The sequence below is a fragment of the Falco naumanni genome, chromosome 8 (genome assembly GCF_017639655.2).
Source record: "Falco naumanni isolate bFalNau1 chromosome 8, bFalNau1.pat, whole genome shotgun sequence".
Lineage (NCBI taxonomy): Eukaryota > Metazoa > Chordata > Aves > Falconiformes > Falconidae > Falco > Falco naumanni.
Window position 1 is genome coordinate 43,984,169 of NC_054061.1, and position 11,786 is coordinate 43,995,954.

The 11,786-nt window shown below is 39.9% G+C and overlaps 1 protein-coding gene across 1 annotated transcript; it reads left to right on the forward strand.

Annotated features, from left to right (window-relative positions):
• Nucleotides 1–45: 45 nt before the first annotated feature.
• On the forward strand, nt 46–10,211 carry KLHL41 (kelch like family member 41). Its single transcript, XM_040603667.1, has 6 exons — nt 46–2,296; nt 4,934–5,091; nt 5,184–5,291; nt 6,278–6,463; nt 8,245–8,391; nt 9,238–10,211. Exons 1-6 carry the CDS (start codon nt 1,187–1,189, stop codon nt 9,347–9,349), a joined length of 1,821 nt encoding a protein of 606 aa, XP_040459601.1. The 5' UTR covers nt 46–1,186; the 3' UTR covers nt 9,350–10,211.
• Nucleotides 10,212–11,786: the final 1,575 nt, after the last annotated feature.

The following is an 11,786-nucleotide window of genomic DNA, read 5'->3' on the forward strand; positions in this document are numbered from 1 at the left end:
TATGTGGGTGAAAAGCATTCTCTGTATGGGCAAAAGTACAGTCCTTCATCAGGGTATATTAAACAAAATTTAAAATTTGTTTGATCTATATTACCACCTTGGATAAAAATCTAAACGTTCCCAGTCTAAATTATGAAACCTTCAACACATGCATAATTTTCCTAAATTCACATTCACTTTTCAAACTACTTGACTGATTTGGGGGCTTCTCTAATTTAAATTCAACACAATTTTTTTTAAAAAATTACACATACATTGAATAATGTTAATATGGTGGATTACACATTTTTCATTCTCTGTTCTACCTTTCTTATGTACTGTTTTCAGTTTAGTTTAACAGCAATTAAATATAGCATTTCTAGTATAGTCAAATCTTAACAGCACGATAATGTCTACAGATGAATTAAAATGAAGAATGGGGTTTATTAAGGCGGGTGTGGAGACTTAATTTGAAGTTACTTCTGAAAGCAGAATTTTACCTGAATAATGTATACATTACATCTAAACAGTAGGGTTTTGTTTACAAATAAATATAACCAAATGGATATGAAGAAGAAGCTCAAAAGGAATTTCGAAGTCTTATTATCAATATCTGAAGAAACGGCAGATGTGATATGGGTATGTAAAAAAATATTCTTAGATCATAGATATTTGATGCAAAGTTCTAGAAGTTTTTTTACTATCTTTATGACTGTAGCAATTAAGCTATTTTGAAAAAGTGAATGGTAGTTGCAGCTGACAACTTGATTAATTAATATTTCTATTTCAGATTATTTGGTAACATGTATATTTACAATCTTGCTCATAGCTGTCTCAGCGAGGGTCAGATTCTGCTGTCCTTACTCATGTCAAGTAATTTCTTACGTTGCATGTAATCTCATTGAATCAATGTGGAGAATGATGGCAAAACTTGACGGTAGTGACTAAAAGCAACAGTTGCTTCTTTCAGTCTTCAACAGCTGTGAGAGCAACTCTCTTTTTTTTTTTTTTTTTTTTTTTTTTCCAAACCATCCATCCTAAATTCCGACCTGTAAGAGTATGTACCTATATTTAGCTAGTGAGATTAAATTGCAGAGAGGCTTCAGGCAGGACAAAGCACATTGGTCTGCCTTTTTTACAGGCAGACCTTTGAGCAGGCAACAGCTAAAAGCTTTCTGCTCCCTCCCCTTTCCCAAGTATTTGCGAAATGGATTCCCAAAGGGAACTCACTGAAGAGCTTAGACTTTACCAATCCACCCTTCTTCAGGATGGCCTCAAGGAACTCCTTGAAGAGAAAAAGTTCATAGATTGCTCTCTAAAAGCTGGTGACAGAAGCCTGCCTTGCCACAGATTGATTCTGTCAGCATGTAGCCCTTATTTTCGTGAGTACTTCTTATCAGAACAAAATGAAGAGAAAAAGAAGGAGGTAGTTCTAGATAATGTTGACGCCAACATCCTGGATATGATTGTCAAATACCTTTATTCAGCAAGTATTGATCTTAATGATTCTAACGTGCAAGATATTTTTGCTTTGGCCAGTCGCTTTCAGATCCCTTCTGTGTTCACTGTGTGCGTCTCCTATCTCCAGAAGAGGCTTGCTGTTGGTAACTGTCTGGCTATCCTTCGATTAGGTGTCCTGCTTGATTGCCCAAGACTCGCATTTTCTGCCCGTGATTTTGTTTCAGATCATTTTGTGCAGATCTGCAAAGAAGAGGACTTCATGCAGCTTGCCCCGCATGAACTTATCTCGGTTATTTCACCTGACAGCTTAAACGTAGAGAAGGAAGAACTGGTATTTGAAGCCGTAATGAGATGGGTGCGAACAGACAAGGAGAACAGAGTAAAGAGCCTGGGGGAAATTTTTGACTGCATACGTTTTCGTCTTATGCCAGAAAAATATTTCAAGGAACATGTTGAGAAGGATGATATAATTAAAAGCAACTCAGACCTTCAGAAAAAAGTAAAGATTATTAAGGATGCTTTTGCTGGAAAACTGCCTGACTCTAGCAAAAGTACAGAAAAGTCAACCAAAGGGGAGGTTAATGGCGATGTAGGAGATGAAGATTTACTGCCTGGCTACCTAAATGACCTTCCCAGGCACGGCATGTTTGTGAAAGACCTTATTCTTCTGGTTAATGACACTGCTGCAGTAGCTTATGATCCTCTTGAAAATGAATGCTACCTAGCGGCTCTGGCAGAACAGATTCCCAGAAATCATTCCAGTATAGTCACCAAACAAAATCAGGTCTACGTCGTTGGAGGACTGTATGTGGAAGAGGAGAACAAGGATCAGCCTTTCCAGTCATACTTCTTCCAGGTATAAGCTTTATAATTGTTGGTGCCATAATGTGTGCTTTGTAAGAGTTACTGAAAAGCGTTCCGAGTCTACACAAGTGAGTTGTCTAGTCTCTCTGTACGGTCGATGGAGAGAAGTATCTTTAGAGAGCTATTCCTGTCCTGGAGAAAGAAATGAAACCAAGGGACCTGCATCTTCTCTTTCATGAGCAAGCCCTTGGTGAGATCTCAGAAAAGATTAAAAGGATTACTACATTATATCTAGGCACCAGCTTTCATTGTTTTAAGGCCCAGATTTTTCATGATGCAGGTGCCTAAATTTAGGCCTAGCAATATTTTTTGTAAAATACCTTTTGTGAATTTCTGTTAAGTTCCATCAAAGTTGAGCTCTTAGCTGCTTTAGACTGAATGTCTTTCTGGTTTTGCATCTGAATATTTTTATGACAGCAGGAATGTGCGTATTTCAAGTGCCACGTTTGTCACTCAAGTTCCAGAAGTCCGTTTGTCACATCTACATTTGAAAACCTAAGAGCATTCTAAAATATGTAATTTAGAGGTAGAAGGTTGTTTTCTTGGCAAACAGTCAATGTTTCAACTGAGGGTGTAATTTTTTAACTTGGTAAATCTGTATAAATAATAAGGCTGATTAATACAAACTAATTTCCACAACATATTTAGAAAAATTAGAAAAAATACGATTTGGCATGGTTACATCATGAACTAATGATGTTGTGTTTTTAGCTACCTGGCTACATGCTTTGGGGGATATTTAAACTATTTCACGATGAATTATACAATGTGCTGCCAGCCATACCCTGCCTTGAGACACATTGGCCTAATAGAGTGAAAGCAGGTCCTGTGTCAGTATGAAATAAAGCAGAGTGATAAGCAGTGCTAAAATTTTAAAGCCTTCAGATATTAAAAAATATAAATACTAAGTGTTTACAGGAGTATGGCTCACTGTGGTTTCACACACAGTGAAAGAGTTGGTTTCAGGCATTTTTAGTATCTATGAGAGGGAAATCTTAGTCTGCTAGAGAGGGATTAGCACTGTTCCATTTCCTTATGTAGGTGTAAACCACTAATCACTGAAGTGCAGAACTTGTTACAAAAATATTCTTCTGATAGAAATAATGTGTTGATGTCACAATGTGTATAATCCAGAACCGCATAATCTTGTCAGGCTACTAGAAAGGGGCCTCTGAAAAACTAAACCTCAAGACTGATATAAAGTAGGATTCTGAAAACTTCATCAATTTGTAATATGTCTGCATCCATCCCCTGAAATCCTGCTCTCTTGCTTGTCATCTGTAAGTTTGGTTGATGCTTCTTCTGCCTATTATTAAAATACTTGTCTGCGTTACCCATGTGGCTGTTGTTCCCTCTAAAATGTTAACGTGGTGCCAAACCGATTTTCACCTACTGATCTCCCCTTCTCCACCAGTGAAGCACCTGTTACCATTTTATTTGGTAACTAGCAACCCAGGAGAAAACGAAGGCAGCCACTGGCTCAAAAATGCATGACTGGTTTATGCCCTATCATCAGTAGATATGTCATCTTCAAGAGTGATTCACTAAGCATGCTGTGATCTGTGATGGGTACATCTTCTCCTCATTACACCACCCAGATCTAGCTACTGGGGCAATCCACATCCATGAAGATGAATTTCTGTGTGGAGAGCTTGACTCTGGAACTTAATTTTGAAAAAAAGATGTCACTGAGCTAAACCCAGATCTGATTACTTTACACTTTCTCTTGCTTTCTATCAAATGCTTTTACACTCATGCAAACTCCCATTTTACCTTCCTTTCCTGTACATCGTGAAGGAAATCTATACGCAATAAAAGAGAGAAAATATTCTCTTTGAATGTTAGAGAGATTCGGGTTCAATTTTAAGTTCTCAGGTCAAAAAAAAAAAATTAAGCACCACTTCTAGGAAAATATTGTTTTGTTTGTTTTCTTTAGTCCTCCTGTTGCTGCTTCTCCTTAGGTGTTTTCAGCATACTGGCTATCAACCGAGACAGCCGTGGGAGTACTTCAGTGGGGATGACACTGATCCTGTTGCCTGCCTTTTTTGCTTAGGAGTGAAGTTTTCATTCATTGTGCTTTCAGAGATCCTAGGAGTTTTTGAGAGTATTTGTAATGAAATACCACCTTTTTTGCTCTAGAGATTGCAGAAGACATGTCTGTACCGTTTGCCATTTTCCTGACCAGTAAGAGGAAAGGTGTGAGGATGTCTGGCATCTCTCATTGTAGGGATGAGCGTGACAGCTAGATGTGAAGGTGTGGGATGGTAGGAGTGTCTGCTCCCTTCAGGTGGGAAGAACAACTACTTGTCGACATGGGATAGCGAACCCAGAGAGTAACAGACCTTTAAACAAGGAAGAAGAGCTTAGTAAAGAGGCAGAGAAACTCTGTGAGGATGAGTACGTGCAGAGAGAGCTAGCTGTGTGGTTTTGTCTCGGCACCATGAAGCACGTGTGGGTAGAAGTCATCGTTCATTAGCTGCACTGAGGGAAGGGGTAGGGTGTTTGGGCAAGCAGATGAGCTGTTGAGAGGCTGTGAGTGCAATTAGATGGATTTTGTGGAACAGTGTTCGTTTTGTGAATTTTTTCTATTTTGCCTTTCCTAACACTTCCTGTTCTGATGCTCTTTCAGCTGGATAGCATCGCTGGTGAGTGGGTTGCCCTTCCTCCACTGCCGTCAGCCAGGTGTCTCTTCGGGCTGGGAGAGTCAGACAGCAAGATCTATGTAATTGCAGGCAAGGACCTTCGCACTGAGGAGTCTCTAGATTCAGTATTGTGCTATGATCCTGTGTATGTTTAAAATTTAATTATGCCCTCCGATAGCATGTAAATAGCCCAGTGTTAGTTGGAAGAGCCTAATGGTGAAATTTTTCATGTTTCAGGGCAATGAAATGGGGCGAGATCAAAAAACTACCCATCAAAGTATATGGCCATGCTACCGTCTCAAACAATGGATTGATATATTGTCTTGGTGGAAAAACGGATGATAAGTGAGTCTCTAAGTCTTTTCATGACAATTTCTTAACATTTGGTTGGTCCTGTGTCACAGACTCACAGAATGGTTGGGGTTGGAAGGGACCTCTGGAGATCGTCTAGTCCAACCCTGTGCTAAAGCAGGTTCACCTACAGCAGGTTGCACAGAGTCACGTCCAGGTGGGTTTTGAATGTCTCCAGAGAATGAGACTCCACAGCTTCTCTGGGCAGCCCTCACACTCTGAAATCAGGGTTTCCCTTTTTTACATCTCTAGATTAAGGTTGCTAACAATATGGCAGAGGGGAATGCTTTATGGTATATAGGACATCTTTTTCATGAGAAAGTAAAATTGCATATAAATTGTAATCCCAACTAGTTATTTTAATGACCATACTTGTAAGGCAAATTTTACTTGCGTTGCAGACACATATAGCAATACATAGCTATGAGGACCCTCACTGAAAGCATTATTTCCTTCCAGAAATACTTCGGTGCCATAGAATTACTGTGTCAGTGTTTCAGATTTTCTGACCTGTGATGGTTGTTATATCTTAATGGGTATAACATAAGGAAAATCAAAGTCTTCACTCACACTGAGCACATGGTGGTAATTTTTCAGTGTTTGTACAGGGGACATTTAATATACAAGCTTGTCATACCAGCCAAAATAGTACCGTAATCTTTCTTCTGTAAGCTTTGTCACACACTCCTCCACAAACCCGTCTGAATACAATGCACAGGGAAAGGACATTGTCTTTCTCCTGTAAGGTACGATGAAATTTCTGCCCTGTGTAAGCAGCATTTAACGTTTGATTTAGTTCTATGGATGTGATTAGTGCTTTGTAGACATGCAGAGATTCCCAGGTTAGATACAAGAACGGATCTCATGGAGAGGAAAGAGGTGTTCTACATAAACCCACACAGTCCACCTCAGCTAAATCTCGCTTGGAACAAGCCAGAAGTTCATTAGAAATGATCGCAGATTTTCTTTTTCCTCCCCAGGAAATGCACTAACAGACTATTTGTATACAATCCCAAGAAGGGAGACTGGAGAGATCTGGCTCCAATGAAAGTGGCTCGCTCGATGTTTGGAACAGCTATCCATAAGGGCAAGATTGTCATTGCAGGTGGTGTCACTGAAGAAGGCCTTACTGCATCTGTTGAAGCTTTTGATCTGACCACCAATAAGTGAGTGCAGTATTCAAGCTATTTTTAAGCAAGTGGTTTATCATCTGGGCTTTTAGGGGCTCTGAGGTGAGTCACGACGGTGCTCAGGTGCCTGTACTCCCACCGAGACACTTGGTCTGCAGTCACTTCTTTAGCACCAATGGCAGCTCAAGAGCCTGCTCCTCCGGTCGTTTTTCCTGCCCCTACGCACGTTTTCTGTGCTAACGTAACTCACTGCAAACATGATCAGAGAGCTCACAGTGAATGACCCACCCTCTAATTTATATATATTTTTTTTAAAGTCTGATTACTTTCCCAACTTAGTTGACCACATGGTCACGTGAGCAGGTGTGCTGGCATAATAGGGGAGAAGTGGAAGAAAGGGGCAAGGGCCGCACAGTCTAGTTGAACCAGCACTGGCACTAAGCATGAAACCCCAGCAAGAGAAACCAGATGCCTGAACAGGAACAGCTGAATGTCCTTCGGGTATGTGGCCCTGTGGTGTCTTGCCTTTCACTTACCTTACCACAGAAAATACCATTTACCACTAGTTAGTGACAGGCAGATAATTCAGCTTGTTTCTTTAATATGAAAACTCCAGGATTACTTTCAATTTTAAGTCCATGCTCTGAAATATTATAAAGAAAAAGTTGTAACAGCAGAGAGCAAGTCATACCTGGAATTAGCTTGCTTATTTGGTCCAGAGACTTCCCGATGTTCTTCCTCACAGCCAGAATCTTTTGCAATTGGTATCCCTTGAATGTTTATGATCTTCTAGGAGTTTACACCTTCTGTATCTGTCTTTCTACCCTGAATTTTCCTTTTTGTTATGTTTGCTGCTCCTCCTTCCTATCATCTTATTTACAGAGTTTATTTAAAATAATGCCAGTAAAGCTTTATTATGATAGCTCAAACATGTAAGTGGTTCTGGATGCACCTCTTTATTAATAATCACTTCTATTGTATATAAACACATTTGGCTGTGCTGTCTTCACTGACAGGTGCCATTAGCAGCCATGAACCTTACAACAAAAGCTTTAACTTAAATGTATGCTATCCCAAAGAGACTTGCTTATAAAATGTAACAACACAAATGTGAATTGTGCAAGTAGTAATCCTATGAGGGAACTTTGAGCTTTACACCTTCTATAGAAAGTAAAGGTTGTTTTGTTACCATGATGTTTGGCACGTTCTTCTCAGCCATTGTGCATTGTGCAGCCTGTGGTCTGAAAAATATGCAGGTTCTTGTCTTGGTTCACTCTGGTTTTTTCCAATCAAGTCACACAAGCAAGAGAGACAAATTCGTCTATTAGTTTTAATGTTGACATTATCCAGAAGTGGGATGTCTGTATCTTCTGTATGTTTGTAGGTATGAATTGGCAGAGCACTTGAAATTATGCTAATGAGCTCCATTTTATATATGCAAATTAGTATGTTGATGCCACTTGAAATGAATATGCATTTTGAAAACTACAGGGGAAAAAAATGAGAGTAGCTGGGGAACAAGACACCTGTATGAAGCCTATTACTGACGATGGGACCAGGCGACCTGTAAGAGGTGGTCTCTGGGAAGAGATGCCATCACGGTGTAATTCTGTCACTTAAGACTTAAAGGAATTTCCTGTGGGGATGGAGACACTGAAACTCATCGCTGATTAATCTCAGAATTTTTTTCCTTTTACCATTCACTCAAGTGATCCTTGGTACCTGAATTTATGTCACCCAGAGGTGTATTTTAGTGCATTCAGTGTAGAATATTTCTCACGTGTTTGTTTAACTTAGGTTTTTCTTTTCATCTTTAGGTGGGAGATTATGCCTGAATTTCCCCAAGAGAGAAGTTCCATCAGTTTAGTCACCTTAAGCGGAGCTTTGTATGCTATTGGAGGCTTTGCAATGATTCAGCTTGAATCTAAAGAATTTGCACCCAGTGAAGTTACTGACATATGGAAGTAAGTTTAAAGTTAATCACCCTTTCCTGGTGGAAAGCTGTATCAAAAACTGAGGTTTGTAGACACTGGAGGGTAAAATTAGTTTTCTGTTTAACTCGAAATGAACCACAGCACAGGCTGTAAAGCGCTTGGTGACAGATATAAATGTTTGTCAGAAAGTAACAAATAAACATGAGATTTGTATCTAATTACTACTTCCAGCTACTAATAATTTGAACAGTCTGTGTCATAATCTCCAGATTCTTTTATTCTTTTAAAGAGAGCAAGTTGCCATATCTCTTGGCAGGTTTAACCCTGCAAGTGCACCATAAAAACATTCTCTGTTTTGTGACATTATTATGCAGTAAAGCCTATATACATAGAGGTTTGTACATCTTCGTGTGTTAATAGTGAAATGAGTAATTGTTTCAAGAAATCCAGAAATCCTTACCTCCTAGATTTATTTGGGTTTAATCTAAATCACAGTACTAGTGATGAAACATCACATCTCTGCTATGACTCTTCAGTTGCTATGGTAAATTCAGGAGTTTTAACTGGCAGGATAGGAAGGATTCCCATAAAAAACCCCTTTATGTGCAAGAATCTGACGGAATTCAGAAGGAATCCTTAAGACAAGGAGGAAGCTTTTATAGGAGTAACTGAAGTATGACCAGGAGAAGAGCTCACATGTGCAAGAACATTTCTGTTCTGCTCTAGAGGACAAAAGCAGCCTTTTGTGGCGTCCTTCAGCAACGTGGTTGCTACAAGCCTTTGCAGCATGTGGACTATCCTCCTTTTTGTGTATTTGTGATGAAGCATCAAACTCAAATTTTAAGATGTTCTGACCCTATTTTGTTAAATACGCAGGTATGATGATGAAAAGAAGGAATGGATTGGCATACTGAAAGAGATCCGATATGCTACAGGAGCCTCCTGCCTCGCTACACGCTTAAACCTCTTCAAGTTATCAAAGCTGTAAACAAAATGCTGGAAAATGTGGTATGGGGAGGGAGTTTTGATAGGCTCTTCTGGTTTTGTTGCATGAAAATGTCCCCAGACTGTACAGAGTTTTGTAGCAGCATACTAGTTAAACTGTTAACTGTTAAACAGTTCACCTGTCTGTCCCAGTCTTAAGACTTACTAGCTAACCAACAACTGAATTTTTGCCAGTGTTTAAAATCCTGAAGAATTCTAACTAACGTTCATTAGAATAAATGAAGATTTCAGAGAGAAAGAACTCCCATTTTCCACTCTGTGAAATTGCCAACAAAACTAGTTAAGACTTCCTTACGCTCAGGCAATCCAGGATATTGGTGGCTTATATTACAATGCCCGTGACTTAATTAAATGCAACTAGCAGGAAGCTAACTTTATTCTAACTGGCTGTTTGCACAGTCCAATTTCCCCCTTCAGCAATATACGTAGATCGTGCGTTCTCCAGCCGTATCTTGAAAATATTTCATTAGGGCCTTCGAAAAATAACTTCGTCTGGAATATGAAGTGTATATTGAAAACAAAAGTGGGCTAACAGCCAGAGCTATACTAGTAGCCAGATGTGAGGAAAGACAGACAAGTGCATAAGGTTAGTAACTCTACGTTTAAGCTTCTGGTAACAAGGGTTTTCCACTTTTTTATGCTTTTATATTTATTTCCCAAAGTGAGTATTTTATGGAAGTTTTTCTCAAGAGATCTGAGGTCATAGACAAGCATTCATGAAAAAGTCCTAGAAGACTTGCTAATCAGCAAATACCTATAGCAGAAAGGACTTTTACATCTAAAAGTAATGTTGATGCATTTTGATGTTGAAACTTTGAACAATTAAACTTTGTTTTTAAAACTGTGAAAGTATCACTTGCTGGTGTCTCTTTTAATGATCTGCTCATGATCACTATCATATTGACAGGACACAGATTTCTTAGTACAGCCTTTCCCCAGAACAAACCACTCAGTCTTCTTAAAGTAGAGCATGCCCACCCATTTTTATTTAGTGTATCTTCAAAGGATTTCTCCATTGAATACGGAGGGTGTCATAAATCTAAAGGATGTCATAAACCTAAATCTAATGACAACCAATACAGCAGGAAAACTGGGAAAGAAGCCCACCCCGCCTGCCCGAACAGCACTTCCAACTATCAGATCAGCCCTTGCCTTGCCCTCCTAGGTGACAGAGGTAAATGTATGGCAAAGGCACAGCCGTCGCAGCTCATTTCAGTACGTTACTGTACGCTGGTACTTAATCTGTGGGACATCTGTTCTGTTTTCCCCTTTAGTACCCAAATCTTCAGCTGTTCTTAGCATCTTTTCATTGGCTCCAGTTACATCACTGGTTTACACCAGCCCATCTGCTCTAACACTTGCTAATTTAATTCAGAAAGAATGGCTGCAAAGGATCAAAACCAGCACATTTGACTGAAATACTCATATATCGCTTTTCTTAGGTGCCCTTTCTGAATCCACTTGTAGCAAGTTTTAATCCTCTTCCCACTGTCAATACTCATCCACACATAACTTGAAGATACTGGGCTTAGCACAGAGTGGCTGATGGCTACCTGAAAAGCAAGGTTCAGCTCAACGCGTGACCACCCACGACTGATCACTGCAGCCCCTGCCACCCTTCTTACGCTCCAAGGTTGCTCCCTGAAGGCCATCTGTACAGAAGCAGGGTTATGCAAGAGCCCTCTGATTTGTAACCCACCTTCTGAGATCCTAACCTGTATTTATGATTGTCTTCTCCATTTCATACAAAATATAATCTGCATATAGTCGATGTGCTGTGTCTCCAATGACGTTTCCTCAAAGCACTCATCTTCTGTGTACTGGAGCCCTTGTCCATTTGATAGCATAAGCAACCATCTACTAGTTTTTTCAGTCATCCCAGAACTGTGACGGCTGCCTCAGAAGAAAAGCACCTTGCAGCTTAGATCAGTTCTGTCAGTTTTCCCCTGGCTTTTCAGTAGTGTCCTGAGTTAAGAAAAATACCTTTTCCTACTACTGAGTAGTTTAAAAAAAACCCAAAGCAACAGCCAGGTACATAACAGTCAATCCAGAACTGCAGTTGCTGACCTCTGCCAGGTTTTAAAGGAACTGGCAAAAAGAACATCTATTGCTTCTACTAAAAAGGCAGGAAAACGCCCGTATGTTGTGTGTGAGAGATGGGCAGAGCTAGCAGTCGTCACGAGGTAACGGCAGCTGTGGTCACAGCATGGCTGCTGCTGAAAATGGGCTGATCCGCAGAAGTACAACCACTCTACAGTTACTGCTCTGCAAAGAACCTTCTCCTGGCTCTTCCACTTTTTCCTTCTCCATCTCAGTACCTCATGCCTCTTGACACAAACTCTGGCTGAGCACCATCACAGGAAGCCTAGTAACACAGATGGTTTTGCAACACGATAAACCAGCAATATTTTTCACCACTA

Excerpts from the sequence above, each read along its gene's own strand:
- KLHL41 (XM_040603667.1), top strand. The coding sequence starts at position 1,187 with ATGGATTCCCAAAGGGAACTCACTGAAGAGCTTAGACTTTACCAATCC. Across the intron at positions 6,464-8,244 it reads TTTGATCTGACCACCAATAA|GTGGGAGATTATGCCTGAAT; the intron begins GTGAGTGCAGTA and ends TTTCATCTTTAG. Across the intron at positions 8,392-9,237 it reads GAAGTTACTGACATATGGAA|GTATGATGATGAAAAGAAGG; the intron begins GTAAGTTTAAAG and ends TTAAATACGCAG.